The following is a 21,177-nucleotide window of genomic DNA, read 5'->3' on the forward strand; positions in this document are numbered from 1 at the left end:
AGTGTGCCTATAAATTATACTAATGACAAAATTTCATCATACAGTCATTCCTTCCTATTTCTCTTCTAAATAACAGGAGGATACGAATTTCTGTGAAAATCAGCCAAGTTTTTCCACCCTTATTATTTCAGGCCTTTTGAGCCACACAGTCTTGATAATCTTCTTACCACAGCTACAGCACTGTAGCTTCCTGAATCACCAGTATGAAGTTTCTCTTAACGTTTAATGTTTTATTACTAAAGGCCTTCTTATATTTTACAAAAATTGAGTCTGGAAGAACTTGGAGTAAAGGTAAACATTTCCTTCTTCCCCACATCTTTCCAGATCATGGCCATCACCCCCCCACACACACACACACACCCTTTGGGTTTGTTTTATTTTTAATTCAGTGAGGATATATTATACATTGTCGTATGATTGGTTTTTTTCTTAACAGTATAGGAAAAACCAAACGTGTTTCTGTATCAATATGTCAATATCGGCCTCTTTTTTAAAAAAATTATTTTTATTAACATATAATGTATTATTTGCCCCAGGAGTACAGGTCTATGAATCATCAGGCTTACACATTTCACAGCACTCACCACAGCACTCACTCACAGCACTCACACCTTCACCAATGTCCATAAATGGCTGAATAGACCTGGTTTAGGAAATTTATGTAAGCAGCCCCTTACTGGTAAATATTTTGTTTTTTTCCAAATTTTTCCTTCGGCAAACAGTGATATAGGTTTTCTACACATCTATCTGAGTATCTTTGTCGATTACATTTTTTTTTAAGTGGAACTGCCTGGGCAAAAGTATAATGGGGCTTTTTGGGCAAATACTGTCAAATTGCCCACCAAAAATGCCTAGCGATATGTGGGAGGGGTGAGTCTTTTCCTCTGCTTTCTTAGGTTAAGTGACTGGGGGTGGCCAGTGATTTAACGGACAATAGAAGAATAATCCCCAAATATTCGTATACACATAGGAGCTCACGAAAGTATTTAGGTAAATATTAAATAATAATAATAAATATACTTAAATTATAAATATAATAATAGATAAAATATTTTATCTACCTAACTTGATAGAGTAGAGGAAGTGAGCAGAAAAGGCTTCTGTGGGGAAAAACAAATGGGTTTCTAGGGGAACAAACAGGTATAAGAAATCTTGTGATAATGTTTGTTTATGCAGGTGCAAGTGGTCCTCCCATTTGTTTCTTCATGCCATAAATCTCCCCAGAGAGGACCCATGGCAGCCTCACTCCCAGACGTTTCTGCTTTTTGGTGAAATAAGGGATGCTCCATAAAGGTTTCTTTCTACGTCTGTTGAATCGCAAATGTCTTTAGTTTAAAATAACCTTTATGCCAACTCTCAGAGTCTGAGAGGGTCCCTGCAAATACCCATTCCCACCTATACCAATTGTTACGTCTATCAGTGCTTACTATGTTGCCAGAGTAGAGGAGTGTAAATTTTCATGAATATATAAAATTTTAATAAGTTATTAGACTTTAAAAAAGCCATTTACTTCCAGTTCCCCTATATCATAAGCTTTATTATGGACAGATTAAATAGTAAAATCACTTAAATGATTCTTAAATATTTGTTAAGTCAGAACATTACGTGAAGACCAGCATACCACTGACCATCCTTCCATTTGATTAGTTCTTATGGAAGTTAGGAATCAACCCAATCTTGGAATTTCATAACATTGTCATGTTTCCTGTCTTTCTTTTCTTTTCATATCTGGATCAAAATGATCACATACATTTTTCTGTCAACAAAAATGCAACAGCCTACCAGAATAAGCAAAAAACAAACTTTTCACTATGGAGGTAATCAAGTACCAACACCTCATTCCAGAGGTCCCCAGCTTTGCTGTATATTCACGTCACCTGCGGAGCTGATAAGTCTGGGCCCCGAACCAGGCATCAACGGTCTTTGACGATCCCCCCATGATCCATACTACAGTCTGAGAATACTGCCTTACTCATAAGTAAATTAATCTAATTACTGGTAATGAAAGAAAAGAATTAAAAGTTTATCCTGCCAGTCCTATACAGATATTTTAGGATAACCAAATAACCCTGGCCATTAATAGATTTTAAAGATATCTAAAATATACCAAAGGAATTTCTGCTGATAAATGTAGAAAGGACAATAAAATTAGAAAAATCACCAATTTGCATCATCTAATGAAATAATTGATTCAAGCAAAGATTGTCAGTGTATGCAGAAACCTCTGTATTCTCGATCCTGGCTGCACATTAAAACCACCTTGGGAGTTTTTAAACTCCTAATATTCGGACCTCAGCTTAGGCTGATTGAATTCAAATCCCTGGACATGGGACTCAGCAATAGTTTCCGAGCTCTACACCAACCCCTATCCCAGGCCATTACAGTACGCAAGCAAGGTTGGGAATCATTACATTAGGAGAGAGGTTGATGGTGAACTTGAAAATATGGAAAGATCAGACTACCATCGCTTGAATTGACTGACTGATCTTAACTGTTAAAGTTACAATACGACAGGACATAAAGTACACAACACCATCCATAAAGTATTCTAACCACAAAAGTTTGGCCTGAAAGCTTCTAGTTCTAACTTTGTGCTTAAAAGACATACAGAGGTTAGAGGATACGTACCTGCCACCATGAGAAACCTACACACTAATTCAGAATATGGAGCATCCTGAGTTTATTGCTGTGGTTCCCTCAGTGAGCCAAGAAAATGAAAATGAGGGCCTGAGAGCCCTTTTTAGACTTAAGGTACTAAGTAACGATCAGAGTCCAGCACTATCTGTAAGTCTTATTTCAGCCTGACAAGTACAAGCCAACTGAAGAAAAATTTTTGAGACATCAGGAAAATGTGACTGTGAACTCTATGTGGTGTGATGGAATAAATGTCGTTTTTTGAAGTCCGTATTTTACAGAGCTACATATGGAAGTATTTAGAGTCAAAATGATCTTATGTGAGGGATCTGTTATAAAATTCTTTAACAGAAGAAAGGAAAAAGCAATAAGTGGAGCATAAAAAGTATGGCATAATGTTGCAATAATTAAATTGGGAGGGATGCTAGTTATACTTCTGTTTGTTGGGGAGGGGGGTTGGTTAAATATTTATTTATTTATTTTCGAGGGAAGGGAGAGAGAGCTCCAAGCAGACTCTATGCTAAACATGGAGTCTGGCACGGGGCTTGATCTCATGACCCTAAGATCGTGACCTGAGCTGAAATCAAGAGTCCGGCACTTATCCCACCCAGGCGCCCCTTCTCTCTCTCCTTTTATGTTTGAAAACTTTAATTCTAAAAAACTTAAATACAAATTCTTTAAACAAAGAGTTCAGCATATTGGGGGTTAAAACAGTACATCACACTGACACATGCTAAGTCCAGCCGGCTGTTGGCCATACTGCCAGTGTGAGCCATGACACAGATGAATGCAGTATGAGATGACAGTTTCCAGCCAGTAGACATGATTTAATGTCTGTTTTCCACACTGGTGGGATTTTGTTAAATGAATCCTAATTTAAGCCGAGTTACCTCTGCTGTGCTGGACATCAGCCTCTCTGCTAGTTTAGAACTCTGCACTTACCGCTGTGTTTGTGCAGGTTCTAGGCCGCTTCACTGTACACATCATAGCTGCAGATACTTTCGCAGCATAACTAGTTAGCCATAAGGCGGTTGTGCTGTAAAAGATAAAACCATGGAAAAAAAAGAGATTCATTCAAAGGACATAATGAAATAAGAAAAATGAGTAGCAAAATGTAGAAGACTATTGCAAAGGGCAAAATATTTGAGTACGTTCAAAACGTATATTGTAGAGTCCTAGCAATACTGCTTGTATATTGCAGATTGGACCCCAGCATTTATCTTCAAATCTCTGGTTGATAGCATTATACACTTTGGCTTGCTGATGTGTCTCCGTTTTTGGCATCACATTTTCTCTGTTTTCTTTATTAGGAGAGGCATCAGGTTTCAAATACTAGAATACATCTTTGAACCTGAATTTTGTGTTGTGCTGTGATAACGCTTCTACGCTGTTCTTTGTTCTTGGCATACTTTCACATGTCCATTGATAGATGTCCCAAAGTTGTGTGCGAAAAGTGGGCTCAGAACTCTGCACCACTATATAGACTATTACGAGGGCTTAAGATTTAATTAAAATAAAAAATAAGAGTACTACATCAATAAAGAAAAAACAAATTGTCAACCAGGTTTTTTTTTAATTATCTTGTATGGCAAACTTGGCTCACAGCCAGTTAGTGACACAGCAAAAGTGTGTTGAAATTGCTTATGGTAAAGTAATCTGTAGCAAAGATGGTTATAGTGAAAAGACTGGACAGAGTATGGGCATGGGTGGCAGGCACCAAATAAGAATGTTAGCATTTTGCTTTAGCAAATATGTATCTGAATGTTCCTACACCATTTACTCATACTTTATGGGGATGTATGTTACACATCCCCGTAAGACTTAAATATACTAAATTAGGGCTTTTTTTAGAGAAAGAGAGCACAGGCACAGGATGAGGGACAGGAAGATGGAGGGAGAGAATCTTAAGTAGGCTCAGTGCTCAACACAGAGCTCAACACAGGGCTCGATCTCACGACCCTTAGATCATGACCTGAGCCAAAATTAAGAGCCAGACACTTTGCTTTACCAACTGAGCCGCCCAGGTGCCTGGTGGGGTAGGACTTTGTATTAAAATTGCATATCCGGGACACCTGGGTGGCTCAGTTGGTTAGGCGTCTGCCTTCAGCTCGGGTCATGGTCTCAGGGTCCTGGGATCGAGTCCCACATTGGGCTCCCTGCTCACCAGGGAGCCTACTTCTCCCTCTCCCTCTGCTGCTCCACCTGCTTGTGTACTCACTCTCTCTCTCTGACATATAAATAAATAAAATCTTAAAAAATAAAATAAAATCACATATCCAATGTTAGCCTCTAACATTTTATGTTTAATTTAAACATGTTAAACAAATATTTAAGTGTTTTTCTCTCTTAGTGATATGTGAACAAATATTCTATTAACTGCCTAAAATAAAATAGAAAGTATCAAGTTTAAAAGCTCCTTTTCCTATTACCACCTCCTCAACACATAGAGCCACATACTTCCTCAGTTTACAGCTGTTGCTTGCTTTGGGAAATGTCAGAAAGGCTACCATCTGTAACCCCACATTTCATTCCTAAGCCAGAGTTAGTCTGCATTTAGCTCTACCGTTATAATCTATACCAAAAAAGATAGCCCAATAGAAAACCACAGTAAAACCTAGTTTTAGAAGACCTTTTCTATTCTTTTTGATAGGAATATCATTTTACCCTTACAGATTTCTATGGGTTTTGTTTTGTTTTGTTTTAAAGAAGTTTTCTTGGGGCACCTAGGTTGCTCAGTTGGCTAAGCACCTGCCCTCGGCTTAGGTGACCCAGTCCTGAGCGAAGCTCTCTGCTCAGGCAGAAATATGCTTGTTCCTTTCCCGCTGCCCCCCACCACCTCTTCTCCCCCTCCTCCCTTACTCTCCACCACTCCCCTTCCCCGCCCGCTGCTAATGCTCTCTCTTGGGTAAATAAATAAAATCTTTTTTTAAAAAAGCTTTTCTTGGCTTTTGTTTTGGGGGGTTTTTTTTGTTTAGTTTTAGCAGAGGGTATCTGTCTTGTATCACCTACTATCAAATATACCCTTTTCTATATTTGGTAACATTATTTTGCCCTAAAATGAAGTGTATCTTTGAATTTGAATGATTTTTGAGCACTTATATTCCATAGATCACTGATTTTTTTACATCACAGAAAATCCTTGACTCTTTTTTAGCTTTCTCTGTAGGAAGCAAGAGGCCCGTGGCCTTTTATGATCACCTACTTGTAAACTCGGTGTTGGAAACTTGACATGTGTGATCTATTTCTTTTCATCTTTATAGTTCTAAACTCCTTATTTTTCTAGTTTTCCTCTTACATGTATAAATGCTTTATGGTAAGTGTAACACCTGTATTTTAATTCATGCCTGGACTCAAAATACTCAAAATTGATAAATACTCATTTTAATATGACTATTTGCAGAAAGACCTTTTTTTCTAATGATTATTTTTTAATCATTTTGTATTTCTGAACAGAATTCAGGAATTTTAAAATATTATGAAGAAGAGATCTCTCTGGTGACATATAAAACTATAAAAGACTTTTAGATTTGCATTATAGAAATTAAATAAAGTGCTTTATACCAGCTTATGCAGAAACTAAGTTTGCTTAAGCCACAAAATTGAATTCAGACTGATAAGCTTTTACAGTGGTTTTTAAGGCAGGCTAATTGATGTTTAGAGCAAAGTTTAAAGTGAACTAGAAGATACTTCATTAATGGTTTCCATTTTCCAAGGCTTTTCACTGAACATTTTCTAGATGAGTAAAATTTTTAGAGCCACTGTCTCAATATTTTAAAAGATAGCATAAGTATGTATAAGATCCAAGAATCTAGATACACTCAAGAGAACCAGACAAGAAATAGTTCAGTAAACAAGAGCTTCTGCCCATTCTTGCAGGTTTTAACTTATTTTAAAGCCCAGCTCTTAGAGGATATCATGTGTAAATAGTAATTCATATTTTGAGTCCATACACCCCACATATCTATGATCTTAAGTTATTAGTCAATGTCTATCTGTGTCTTCTGTGAATCAGAGAATGTTTTCATGGTTCATGTTTCCATTACCCTATTCACATTTCCACTCAGCAACAGTATTTCCCAATCATCTCATTTCCTCCAGTAATTGGGTTACCTGCTGTAGAAGTGAATCTTGTACATCGAAGAAGTTACTGAAGAGGAGAAGTCTTCAAGGCCCTCATCCATGTTCTCTTCCAGAATTTGGAATAGAGCTTTACTTCTTAACCATAGAAGGCACTGGAAAATTGTTGTAGCTTTGTGGAATGTAGACTCCCTCCTGAACCTGTCGCCCTACAAGAAGCCAGAATACCAGAGCCAGACAGGAAGTTGAGTCCCCATAAGACAAAACTAAAAAAAAAAAGACAAAATTTTCTACTCATATTTTCATAAAGTGTTGCCACTCAGAGTATGAAAGCCTAACCTCAGCTCACAGGCCAAAGTTGGAAGAAAAGAGAGCTACTCAATTCCCTTAACTGTCAAAGACAGCATCATCTGCCTTAACACTACATTCCATTACCATCCCCGGAGTTCTGCCAAAACTCACACTGCACTATCTTTTATGTAAGGGCAAACCTTTAAACACCATAGCAACTCAGAACAGGCACAAACAAGAAGAATCTAGCAAAAAGTTATAATATGCTGGACTGTGAAAGACTAGTTACAGAGTTGTATATACTTAAAATCTCCTTACTGATCTCTAGGTTCCTGTTTCCATGGTGATTTAACACATAGTATAGACCTCCATTTCATATACCATAAACAGTAAGACACAGAGATTAACAAAGCAGAGCAATTTCAGTAATTTCAGGTTATTTAGAGAGACCTTGGTCTGTTTCCTGAGCCTATTTTCAATGCACACTTGGTGTGTATTTGGGAGATAAATCATAGTACACTTTGTGTTTTATCTTTCAGTGTGAGCTTAATGGTGGATAATACATGAGATTTATGTAGCCCTACAGCATTAGTGTCCCTTACTGCCTAGTATTTTCTTAGCTGCAGCCTTCTGCTTTTTCTAATTAATTGCCCTTGTTTAGGTGATTTGGGGGCACTCAGATGAAATGTAGCAGGCAAGAAGGACCCTGGTTCCAATAATCTCCCATTCACAAAACATAAATGGAGGTTATTTCATTCTTCCTTGAAGTTTGTTAAAGTTCCATATTCTTAGACATGCATTTTCATAGAAGATGCTAATTTGATGTTTGAAAATGCCCCCTAAAATATTTCTGATGTTCCACAAAACATGTTTGTGAAAAAGTAACACATATTCTTAAAGTACACAGATGAAAGAAGTAGCATAGACATTCTGTTTTCCATTTTTTTTTAACTTTAAACTTATTTTTTCAGTGTTCCAAGATTCATTGTTTATGCGTCACACCCAGTGCTCCATGCAATACGTGCCCTCCTTAGTATCACTACCAAGTTCACCGAACCCCCCACTCCCCTCCCCTCCAAAACCCTTAGTTTGTTTCTCAGAGTCCACAGTCTCTCATGGTTCGTCTCCCCCTCTGATTTCCCCCATCTCACTCCTCTCCATCTCCCCATGTCCTTTGTGTTATTTCTTATGCTCCACAAGTAAGTGAAACCATATGACAACTGACTCTCTCTGCTTGACTTATTTCACTCACCATAATCTCTTCCACTCCCATCCATGTTGATACAAAAGTTAGATATTTATCCTAACTGATGGAGGCATAATACTCCATAGTATATATGGACCATATCTTCTTTATCCATTCATCTGTTGAAGGGCATCTTGGCTCTTGCTACAGTTTGGTGACTGTGGCCATTGGTGCTATGAACATTGGGGTGCAGGGCGCCTAGGTGGCTCAGTTGTTAAGTGTCTGCCTTTGGCTCAGGTCATGATCCCAGGGTCCTGGGTTTGAGTCCCACATTGGGCTCCCTGCTCAACAGGAAGCTTGCTTTTCCCTCTCCCACTCCCCCTGCTTGTGTTCCCTCTCTCACTGTGTATCTCTCTGTCAAATAAGTAATAAAATCTTTAAAAAAAATAATAAAGTGAACATTGGGGTACAGATGGCCCTTCTTTTTGCTACATCTGTATCTATGGGGTAAATACCCAGTAGGGCAATTGCAGAGTCATAGAGAAGCTCTATTTTTAATTTCTTAAGGAATCTCCACACTGTTTTCCAGAGTGGCTGCACCAACTTGCATTCCCACCAACAGTGCAAGAGGGTTCCCCTTTCTCCATATCCCCTCCAATACACGTTGTTTACTGTCTTGTTGATTTTGGCCCTTCTACCTGGTAGTAGGTGGTATCTCAATGTGGTTTTTTATTTGAATCTCCCTGATTGCTAATGATTATGAACATTTTTTCATGTGTCTGTTAGCCATTTGTATGTCTTGCTTGGAAAAATGTCTGTTCTCCGTTTGCCATTTTTGTTCATCAAAACGTCTCTCAGTTTCATGTTCTCATTGTGCTAAATCACAACATGCCAGGTATTTCACTCTAGTTTATGGCAGTGATCCTGAAGTGATCCCATCTTGTAAGACTGGTTTCTCTGGTAAATTTGACTAGTGTCTTATTTTATTTCTGATAGCACTTATTTTTAAAAGACATTAACTTTAAAGTAAGACTACATAAATAATACATAGTTAATAATTTTGAACCTTTCCCTACTACAATAAGAATACCTTCTACAATGATGGGGAACTGGGCCCTCTTACTAATAACAACCATGTGTGTATATATTTATTTGTATGTAATTTGGGAATTACAAGTTGTCAAGAAAACAGTAAATAATAGTAAAACAGTATGAAAATGATTTAACTTTCTTTTAATGATTGAGAAGAGATACCAATATCTTTTTGTCTTTGCAGATATATATTACCTTTGGGCTTCATTATAGAAGTAGAAAAATGACCAAAGACCCCCTTGATAGTTTAGAATTGGTTGCTTTGTAGCTGATTAATATGTTAATGTATCATAGTTATAATATAAATACATATTTATCAACTTTTTTAAAACTTTAACTTCAGTGTTTACTTAAAAATAGGGGCAGCACCTGGGTGGCTTGGTCAGTGGAATGGCAGCTTATGATGTTGGGGTTGTGGGCTTAAGCCCCGCACTGGGTGTAGGGATTACTTAAAAATAAAAAAATTTTTAAAAAGAAATAAAATTTAGACCCTGTTCTCTAAATAACTCAGGTATTTAAATCGTCAAATTAGATTTGGAGGACATGAGAATTTAGTATTTTAGTGTTCTAGTTACCATCTCACTGTCCTTTTCCATGTTCTATTTTTTTTTGAGGTCTTACATTTAAAAGTATAAGAAACGGGTTCCGGGGTAGCTTGGTTAAGCATCCCACTATGGATCGTGGCTCAGGTCATGATCTCAGAGTTGTGGGATCGAGCCCCACATAGGACTGTGCATCCAGCAGGGAGTCTAAGATTCTCTCTCCCCCTCTCCCTCTCCTCTCTCTCTCCCTCTGCTCCTCTCTTTCTCTCAAATAAATAAATCTTTAAAAGTATAAGAAATGGATACTGATATTTAAAGAGGGTACATGGTTGTGTTACTTTCAGGGTAATTTTGTTTATTTTGTTTATTTTTGTATTTTTTGAGATACTAATTCTGTTAATTAGGGTGGCCATTGTGGAATCCTGTACCCCACAATTTGTGCTTGATCTGTTTAAGATTATTTATTTTAAATAGCTTCTCTTAAAGAAGAGTTTAAATGAGCACAGTTGTTTGTCACACGATTTGTGAAGAACTGTTCCACTGGATGAGGAGACACAATTGCTGAGGTACAGATCTTTTAGGGGCCTCTTTCTCTTTTCCTATTTAAATACTAGTTCCTAATAGTTAAAAAGAGAAAAAAGAGGCATGCCTGGACTCTAATGGGTTTTGGTTTCCATGGTGATAAGTTTTCAGCTCCTGACACTGCATGCCACCTGGTGTTTCCAGGCCGAAAGCTTTGATGTATTGGTGTCCCATGTTTTAATCTTGTACTAAAGCTGAAGCTAAGAACTGTCTAAACCTCTTTTTCTTTTAAAAAATGGTACATTTTCCACGTAGGAGAAGTCTTGGAGCTCCCACAGGGGTGCTTCCATATCTCCAGAGGGTTGTCGTTTCACAGTCGATGTGTCAGAGCTCCATTTTGGATGAAGTCAAGGTAGACTGGGGCACAGCCCTGCTGTCCGGCTGTCCCTCATGTCGCTATTCCCTGGCACACAAACTCCACATAATACTCTAGTAGCCTAGCAAACTACGTATTTTCCGTAGTCCTTCAGAGCATTTCAGCCAGAAGTGCTACATAAGAATAGGTAGAACCCGAGTTCGTAACAGGAGACTTACGAATGAAGCAGATCACTCCCCAGGATCATCAGCCTGACAGAGCCTCAGATCAGGTTTCAGTGTGTACCAAGGAAACCATATACAATCTGTGATCTTTATGGAAATTCCAAACTTCAGAATTCAGAACCGTCACAGAACTCTACCACTAGAAGTGTACTGTCAAATAATAAATCAAGAGGCAGGTTGTTAAAAACCTATATTAAGAATGTCAGTGAATCTTTCTGGAGGCTAGGGAACAAAACCTTGGATTGAATTCAGTGTCAGGCTTAAAGGTTTAGAATGCAGCGGGGCTCCCCGCTCTCCTATAAAACTTGTATTTGCTTTCCAAACTAGCTTAATCAGCAATGCCTACAAGTTTTACTTTGCTTTGCATAGATAAACTTTATTGAACATAATAAAGCCACAGCACAGTGCCAGGTGTGAATCCACACTCAATAACGAGAAGCTGCTCTTCTTACCTGGGAATTTATTCGACAAATACTTACCAGTCACCTACGGAGTACAATGTACCTATCACAGGCACTGAGGACATAACATAAACAGACCAGACAAAAGTCCCTGCTGGCGCTAAGCTTACACACTAGTGGCTAGAGTTTACATGTGGTAAAGAAGGGGCAAGCTTTACTTCCTATAGGAAATTTTTCCTAAGCTCCTTTCCCCCAGATGCTCCTGTGTCTCCCACACACACCTATCTTTTCCCATAGCTGCATCATTCTTAGAGCCTTAAGAAGTAGTTAAAGGAAGAAAGAAAGGAAAGACAAATGAAAACAGTGAAATCCTTAGGGGACTCAAAATGTGATAAGGACTTTATGTAAAGCTTCGAAGAGATCCTGAAGCAGCATTCCTGAAAAAAATGTTTGTTAGCAACCTGAAGGTTAAGTTTGAGGAAGAGACTTCTGAAGATAATCAGAAGATGGGCAAATATATTTTGAAGAAATAGAGAAAAGAGGTCACATTTGAATGGAAATGGGGCAAGATTGTGTGATTTATACCACCCCAATTTACAGCATACAAAACAGATGTCGGAGATAGGGAAGGGGATAAATAGTTTTGTTTTTAAGATCAAGAGGGCAAAATGACACAGTTGAAAGTAAAATAAGGTAGTGGGAGAGACAGATTCGGAGTGGGGAAACAAGAATCAGGTTTAGATATGTCTATATTGATTCAGAAAAAGACAAAAAGAGTAAGGTAAGCAAATAGATAAAAAATTAAAATTTCCATCATTTGAAACTCTGAGAACACCATACTGAGTTCCATTGATTTTAGGTAACATGAAATAAAACATAAAACCCTAGCTCTACCTTCAGAGATTTCATTACCAAGCTCAATAATATAAACACCATGCAAGGTTTGTTTTTTTTTTTTTTTTCTAACATTTGGAGGTATGGAGGATCCTTTATTAAACACTTAGCCACCATCCCTACCCTGAGTCTTCCTCTTGGAAGAAGTCACTTGAGAGGTGAGTTTTTCAAGGAGAAACAAGGTCAGCTTTCAGATTTTAATTAGGAAATATAAGTTAAGTTGGGGTGGTAATCAGGATGAAAAATTGTCATAAAATTTATAAATCTTATTAATTAATAATTAAACATTAATAAAATGAGTATATGAAACACTTTCACATAAAAAGTCTAAATGATTGTGCAGTTTACAATGAAAATGGTATAGTATGAACATGTAGATTATAAGAAGTTACAAATATCTGAACCTTTATAGCAAGTTTTGATGTAATACTGTCATTAGATTTAGCTGATTAAACTTATCTTCTTACAGATGTGCCAAATACTGGTGTAAACAAACCTAGAGTTTCTGACGCTGTCCACCCCAACAACTATCTCATCAGGACAGAGCCAGAACAGGGGACCCTCTATTCACCAGAACAGACATCTCTTCATGAAAGTGAGGGTCTGTTGTATTATCTTTTAAGTATCGATTTGCTTTTAATTTGTGCTATTTGAAAATGAGCATCAGAAGTGTAAAATAAACATATTTCCTGCTGGTTTCATTCCTTCAGGATCATTGGGTAACTCAAGAAGTTCAACACAAATGAATTCTTATTCTGACAGTGGATACCAGGAAGCAGGGAGTTTCCACAACAGCCAGAATTTGAGTAAAGCAGAAAGTAGACCACAGCATTCATTCATAGGATCAACTAATAACCATTTGGTGAGGAATTCAAGAGCTGAAGGACAAACACTGGTTCAGGTAAGCCAAGCACATCGAGAGCCTTGTGAAGAAATAGCCTCCTAACCGAATATCTGTTGTAAGTATTCTGTATTAGATGTAAAATCAGTTCGTACAGTTCTGACAAAGTAGTAGAATCATTTTAACACTATTCAGGTCTGTGATATTTAAAAAAAAAAAAAAATCTTGTAGGAATTATTTATTAGCTCCAATTAATGAATTCAGACAAATTCCAGATACGGGAGAATAATTTTTTTTAGAAGAAGCAAGTTTGGCATGGAAGGAAGTGTCCAAGGCAGGAGTATGGGAAAACTGGGTGCATCGCTGTAGTACCTCTAGGGGTCGTGTGTTCCTGAAACTGCTAGAGCTACAATATGTTCTAGAGAATCCAGAGGGCAGAACACTATTCTCACGCCTGAATAAAATGGAACTGGCCTGTTCCAACCAAAGTTTTTTGCCTTCACCTTTGGAATTGTTCCCTGAAATCACTATTCTTTGTTAGAATGTAGTTACTCTTGGGTACCTGGGAGGCTCAGTGGGTTAAGCCTCTGCCTTCGGCTCAGGTCATGATCTCAGGGTCCTGGGACTCACATCCAGCTCTGCTCATCGGGGAGCCTGCTTCCCCCTCTCACTCTCTGCCTTCTTCTCTGCCTACTTGTGATCTCTCTCTTTGTCAAATAAATAAATAAAATCTTTAAAAAAGAAAAAAGATTGTATATATTCTTGTCTATGGAAGATTATCATAGACAAGTGTAGCCATTCTGTTAAGTTAGGATTTTCTAACTTGGTCAAAATATAAGATAGCCTATGTATATGTTGACAAAAACTCCTTAGCTCCTCCCACACTGCCACTTTACTCACATCAGTCCACTAGCATGGACCAGAATTAATGGAAGCAGTAGGATCCTGAGTGAAAGTAACCAGTGAGAATGACAGTCTGTCCAGGTACCCCACTGATTTCTGTGGAGCTGAAAAATGGCAAGATCATCCAAGGAGTTAGGCAGCCACTAATCTGATGATGATGTAATAGAGGGAGCCCTACAGGTAAAACCACAGTGGACCAGGCTTTCCATGTCGAAGGAGAAACACAAGAGGGCTTTGGCACTTTGGCTCAACAATATAGAAGAAAAATTTTTTCTAATGGATTTCATTTTTTTTTTTTAAGATTTCATTTATTTATTTGAGAGAAAATGAGAGGGGAGAGGTCAGAGGGAGAAGCAGACTCCCTACCAAGCAGCGAGCCCAATGTGAGACTAATCCCAAGACTCCAGGATCATGACCCGAGCCGAAGGCAGTTGCTTAACCAACTGAGCCACCCAAGCGCCCAGAAATTTTTAAGTAATGAGAAACATTTCTGTATTAAAACAAAAATAAATACAGCTCATGAATTTTTTTTCTTGTCCAATCATCATGTTCCTATTGCATGCATTTTTAAGCAAAGCCACACCCCTAGTCCTTAGAGTATACATTTATTCCTTTAATGATAGGGATGCTCTGGACTAAGTGCTTACAGGAATTTATCTGCTTAGGTGAATTTTTATGTTGGCTGGTTTGGTCACACTTTAGAATAGTAATGATCTTAACTACAAAAATTTGTCCTCCCCTCCCCCAAAAGTGGGCATGTTACCTATTTTTTCTCAACTTACGGTAAGCTGATTTCGTTCCTAGAGCTGAAGAATTAGGTTGCAAGGGGGTCTCTGAAATCTCTTGATTTGCATGTAGTCTGGGCAACACATTTCTAGCTCTTAGACCAAGTATCCCATTTTGGTAGGAAATCGCTCATATGTGTGATCTTCTTAACTTATTTTTAACACTATTTCTAAACGCTGAGCACAGATTTTAACTTTCCAACTGTCTACTCATTTGCAAACTCCCTCTTTCTTGCCTTGTTGTTTTATTTACCATCGCTTTCCCACCCCAGATCTTCTCTCCATGGCTGTTGCCCTCCCAGAGTTGTTGAGTTTGAGCACGCATAGGTCTGCTTGCTTGTCTTCACAAGACAAAGCATTCTTCCTCTTAATGACATCTAAGAGTGTACAGAGTCCTTGCCTTATTCCAGTTTGTCCTCTTAGTGTCCTAATTAAAGGTGAGAGGGGGTTGGTGTGAACTGTACTCCAGTAGCCTAGTCCTGGGCTTGCAGCTCAGCACCCTGCTATCAGATCCTAGGCCTGTTCCTCTCAGGCTAGTGCCCCAGTCCAGCCAACATCCCTCAATGTGCTGCATCAAGAAAGGCCTCTGAGACCTAGTGTTTGCAGGGTATGCAGATTCATAGTAGGACCATCCATAGCAGAAATGTTCTTCATTTCCCATTCTGGTCTTTTCCAGCTGGCTAGCCAAGAACCCACCAGAGACTTTGAGCATTCCTCCTGCTGCAGCAGACTTTGGGGTACTTTTTTGCATCTCTTTAAATCCACCAGCTAAAGTTAAGAGCTCATACATCAAAGGAGGTAGAAAGAAATACCCAAAATGACCAGGAGCCACGCCTGAGCCAAAAGAAGAGAAATTGGCTGTGCAACCAAGCTGTCCCTTGAGAGTAGATAAACAGACAGATAAACAGTAGATAAACAGAGAGCTTTGGACCCAGGTCCTATGCAAACATTCATTTATTCCACATTGAGATAACATTCCTTTTGTTAATGGGGCCAGTCCATAAAGATGAGTAAATTATAGACAGTCCTCTAACTACATTTAGATTGATGCATTCAAATTTTGTTTTGTTTTGTTTTGTTTTACATAAATGCATTACCTTGGCCAAAATTTTACTCACAGGGCACAAAATAAAGTAGATTGTTCCAGTGACCCTTTACACTTGCAGTACAGCATATTTTTTATTATAGTATAATTAACATACAGTGTTATATTAGTTTTAGATGTACCATATAGCAATTCAACAATTCTATTGCTCAGTGCTCATCACTATGAGTGTTTTCTTAATTCCCTTTATCTGATAATTTCACCCATCCCCCGACCTGCCTCCCCTCTGGGAACCACCAGTTTGTTCTCTGTATTAGAAGTCTGTTTTTAATTCCATTGTCTTGTTTTTCTTTGTTCCTTCATTTGTTTCTTCAGTTCTGTGTGAGTGAAATCATATGGTATTTGTCTTTCTGTCTTATTTCACTTAGCATCGAATACAACATCTTACCTGTTATGAAAAATGCATATGCAAGAGGGTAAAATATATAAAGACAAAAGAAAAAGGAATATTAAGTATTCTTCAGATCTCTCTTTACGAGTTGGTTTTTAGTATTCTGAAGGGGAAAAGATAGAGGTAAAACTACCAAGAAAAGGTAGACCAAGTAAAGCACAATAAGGACAAATGCCCAGCTCTAAAGCATAAAAAGGGGAAAACCGTGAATTCACATTCTTTAGTGAGCTATGTGCATTTTGTTTCTGTAATGACAGTGGACACAAAACCCTGGATAAACCCGTTCTCTTTTCTCCCCCCTTTCATCAGCCATCAGTAGCCAATCGGGCCATGAGAAGAGTTAGTTCAGTTCCATCTAGAGCACAGTCTCCTTCTTATGTTATCAGCACAGGCGTGTCTCCTTCAAGGGGGTCACTGAGAACTTCTCTGGGTAGTGGATTTGGCTCTCCGTCAGTGACCGACTCCCGACCACTGAACCCCAGTGCATACTCTTCCACCACGTTACCTGCTCAGCGGGCAGCCTCTCCATACGCCACACAGAGACCCGCCTCCCCAACAGCTATACGTCGGATTGGGTCAGTCACCTCCCGGCAGACCTCCAATCCCAACGGACCAACTCCTCAGTACCAAACTACCGCCAGAGTGGGGTCCCCGCTGACCCTGATGGATGCACAGACTCGAGTAGCTTCCCCATCCCAAGGCCAGGTGGGGTCGTCGTCCCCCAAACGCTCAGGGATGACTGCTGTACCACAACATCTGGGACCTTCACTGCAAAGGACTGTTCACGACATGGAACAATTTGGACAGCAGCAGTATGAAATCTACGAAAGAATGGTTCCACCTCGCCCAGACAGCCTGACAGGTGAGTGCAAGGCGACAACACTGCGTAAAGCCCAGGGAGGAAGCGTTGTGCGCAGTTGTGCCGTCGGAGCTGAAACAGAGCACGATGAAGTGGGAAAAGCTCATGTTTTTCTCTCAAAGTTTACATTGCTGACGTCAGGCTGACTTCTTTCAAGCTCTAATTCTTAATGCATGAAAGTGTGTACATTTCTATCAGCCAGAAATCTTTTTCACAAGGAATACACTCTTCCCTCTCCCAATATTAGGATATGAAAAGTATGTTTTTGCATTGTAGAAGCACTGGTTGGAATTTTAAGCTGTTTGTTGGGTTTGGGTTTTGTTTTTTAATGAAAGAGTTTCACCAGCTAAGCTTACCCCTCTCCAAACCCCTAAGTTTTGTTAAAAGATGGTATCAGAATATCTCTTGAGATACTGAGCTTTTTTTTTTTTTAAGAAATGCTTTAATGTTATATGATATGGATTTTTCTCACCAACTGCCTTGATTTTAGCTTCGCGAGAGGAAATTCACAAAGCTCCTATGATTACCTTCAAATGCCACTCGGATTAAATCAGAAAGACATCAGGAAGGTGCCTGATATTACAGCCATTTCCTTCTGGGTATTTTCATGGAGGGTTTCCCACATAATGTATAGACATTGTTCTTTTTATAACTTACCTTTAGTTAGTGTTTTAAGTTACAAGTGTTTAAAGTAACATATAAACAATGGGGAAAAATTAAAGCTCTGTAAGAAAATATGGAATGCAGAGTGAAAATCTCAAGCTCCTCTACTCTCACCCAGTCCCACCCACCAGTGTATGTGTCTGTGTTCACATGTGTAAGTATATATATATTACATACACATGTGAACACATTGTTTTTTTATACTGATGGGAATCAGTATATTTATATACCTTATACATCTAGAAGTATTTGTAATATACTTATCTTCTTTTTTAATATGTCTGAGAGCTCCATTCTGTCAGTAGATGCCTAGGGCCCCAATTTTTATAGATGTATTATAATTAATTTAATCTCTTCCTTATTAATGGACATTTAGGTGGTTTTTCATTTTTAGATATTAGAGACAATGCAGTATATATTGTTAGTTCTATATTGTTCTGGCATATTTTGCACATAGATATTAAGATAACTATGAGATCCATTTCTTAAAGTAGAATCGCTGAGTCAAAAAAATGTGCTTATGTGTTCTTAAAGAAATACTGTCCTACCTCCTGCATTTCAGGAAAGCTGCACAGATTTCTATTTCCACCAATAGTTTTGAGCATATCTGTCCTCCTCATCTTCACTAGCACTGCGTATTGCCAGTGCTGCATCTTGGCCAGTGGGATAGGTTAAAAGCTGCATCTCATGGTTTCCCATGGCCTTTATTGAGCTATGACTGAGACTGAGGATCGTACATGTTTATCAGCCATTTTGGGTCTTTTCTAAAAACCACAAGTTTAGGATTTTTGTCTGTATAACTTGTAAAAGCTTTTTATACTCGAAGTAAAATAGCTTCTTGTAATATGCTTCTCAAGTATTTTTTCCATTTTGTAACCTGTCTTTTGACTTGGTTTTTGATATTTCTTATCCAAGTTTTTAAATATTTGGTGTGGCAAAATCAATGTCTTTTCCTCATGGCTTTTGAGAAAGGTAAAGCCTTTTTGAGATTTTCTAATTCAATAATTTTGCATGAAGAATTAATATTGAACTAGAATTTAAGCTCAGAGAAAGTCCTAGTGGAGAAACTACCTCTTATTCATTCAGTCATCAGAGGAGAGTGCTTGGCTTAGATATTTTCTAGCATGGCTCTGAAAGTCTGTAGCAAAGTGAGGTAGGAATCATTTATGAAATATTGTCTCCCAAGGAAACCTTGAAAGATAAATAGTTCTGAGGATTTCTATACTCCTCTCTGTGAATGTATAGAATGGCTATGCAGAAATCTATGTTTGCAATAGAGTGAAGTAGAAACCCAGGAAAGGAAATGAGTACATAAATTACTGTCTGTATTTAACTGTGAGACAGATGTTCTCCTTTGGTTTAAAAAGCCTGCCTTCTGACACTGCAGGTGAAATTAGATGTTGTTTCAGGGGGGAAAAGGCAGACCTAGCCTATCACAGATTTTTTTTTCCTAATATTTTCTTATATAAAGGGTGTATAGAAGCTTTGCTTCTCATCTGCCTACTACTTACTCTGAATGTGGATCCCATTTCATGAATTCCTTTCTTTTATTCTTACTTCAGAAAGTGTTTTACTTGTCATGATATTTACTGTGGTTCTTGATTTCAAAGGATTAATAACCTTCTAACTGATAAGCCTGAAGCAATATTTTGAAATAGATTCAGACACTTGGATATTTGGTGATCATAAGTTCAATGATGATACAATATGTGTATAAATTACATCCTACAACAGAAAAATGTGCCTGCCCTAAAATACTACTTTAAGTAAAATCATAGCATGTCAAGAAAAGTTTTGGGAATGCAAGGAATATTATTTGGAAGATAAATTTGTGTTTATTTCTAGTATCTTAAATATAAAGTTTTAAATCACAGGGAATATGTCATTGTAATAGCTAAACTAGTATGTGGAACTGAATAAGTAAATAATATTGTGGAAGATCAGTGTTTTCCATTAGTTGGAGGGGGAGAGAAGACTATTAAAAATTAATTTCTGTGAATACTTCTGGAAAAATTATTTCTAATAACAATTATAGAAGATAATTTGTCTTCCAGTTTAAAAGATACTTAGTTTTGGTGGACTTTCTACACATAATCATTTTACTTATTCTATAGAGGCTATTATTTTTTTAATTTTTTTAAAATGTAAATCTATAGGACTGTGTTTTATTTGCGTGCATGAATAGATGAACAAAAGTAGCAACCATCACTGTTAGGTTATTCACAAAGATTCTAAAATCAAAAAGTAGTATATTTCATTCTAGTTCTGGAGCTTTTGTTTCCCATTATAGTCTGTCATATAGTAATATATGTAGTCTCATGTAGTCACATATAGTAATTTCATCTCACTAAGTAAACTTATAACAAGTGAATATTTACTGGATGCTTTTTAGAGTTATCAACAAGCTCATTTTGTTACCTTTCCCACAAAATTATAGTAAATACGTACAAATATTTGTGAATCCAATCATACTGCATGGTTTCCAGTGAAGAATCTAGCCAGATCCTTGCAGAGCGACATTGTAACATTCTGAGAATGCTGCAGAATGCTTTAGTCTTATTTCATGGAATAGTGGAGAGTGGTGGGAGCGTGGCGGCTCAGATGACTTCAGGAGCATCCAGCGCTGGTGCCCAAGTGTTGAATGAGCCACAGAATCCCACAACAAATCACAAGAATTTGTGGCTCCACTGAGTGTTAAAATAGCACCTTGTGTTGAAAAGATTACCAAGGACTGGGTCCGTTTACCTGCCCACTTTATATCACCATTGACAAATACAGTGCCTGCACCTTTATTCAAAATACTCATGGGTTCCATAAAGAAATGGGTTCTCATCCCTCTACTAAGAGGAATGAGAAATCTGCAAGTGATTAAGAAGCTGAAATCCCCAAATGAGAACTTTACAGTAAGGATCACAATATCATCTTTAGAGTCATATTGGCTCCCATGTCCCCCTGGTGGGCTGACCTGGCCCTTTTAACTCATGGAGGGCTCTGCTGAGTTCAAGATTGCTCACACCATGTCTCCTTGAGCCTTGAGGGTTTGATGTGTCCAGTGTTGGGAATTTCCTCTCAGCCCTATCAGGAAGGAGTTCTCTGATGGGGATGAATCTGCCTTCTTTTGGGGCCCTCAGTTTCCTTGGTTTTGAAATGAGGTTTGGCCAGACCATCTCCCAATTGTATGATTGTTTAATCCTGTGATCTTCATTTTAGCAAATAGAGAGCCAGTAGCTAAAACCCACATTGGTTCATTTAGATTCTTCCCATGTCGCATTGCTGTCCAGGGTAGGTAATAGTAATCATTCATCTCAAAACCTCTACATATTCGAAACTTTCTTGCCACTTCTCAGTAAGCAACAGTATCACTCATGTTCAGGCCCATTTGCTTTTAGTT

General features: G+C 38.2%; 1 protein-coding gene and 1 long non-coding RNA gene across 10 annotated transcripts in view; one reads left to right on the forward strand and one right to left on the reverse strand.

Annotated features, from left to right (window-relative positions):
- LOC116597651 overlaps positions 1 to 11,018 on the reverse strand; it is a 39,974-nt gene extending 28,956 nt beyond the window's left edge. For both annotated transcript variants that reach the window (XR_004288721.1, XR_004288720.1), the window contains exon 1: positions 10,939 to 11,018. This is a non-coding gene — a long non-coding RNA (uncharacterized LOC116597651). The remainder of the gene's footprint in view (positions 1 to 10,938) is intronic.
- The window catches only part of PKP4 (plakophilin 4), a 244,260-nt gene that overhangs the window by 170,846 nt on the left and 52,237 nt on the right, over positions 1 to 21,177 (forward strand). For 6 of the 8 annotated variants that reach the window (XM_032355642.1, XM_032355648.1, XM_032355646.1 and 3 more), the window contains exons 5-7: positions 12,709 to 12,840; positions 12,950 to 13,140; positions 16,574 to 17,126. In XM_032355642.1, the coding sequence (XP_032211533.1) occupies positions 12,709 to 12,840; positions 12,950 to 13,140; positions 16,574 to 17,126 (876 nt within the window). The remainder of the gene's footprint in view (positions 1 to 12,708; positions 12,841 to 12,949; positions 13,141 to 16,573; positions 17,127 to 21,177) is intronic. The other 2 variants (XM_032355644.1, XM_032355645.1) reach the window with 1 other exon arrangement.

The sequence above is a fragment of the Mustela erminea genome, chromosome 8 (genome assembly GCF_009829155.1).
Source record: "Mustela erminea isolate mMusErm1 chromosome 8, mMusErm1.Pri, whole genome shotgun sequence".
In the NCBI taxonomy this organism is placed as follows: domain Eukaryota; kingdom Metazoa; phylum Chordata; class Mammalia; order Carnivora; family Mustelidae; genus Mustela; species Mustela erminea.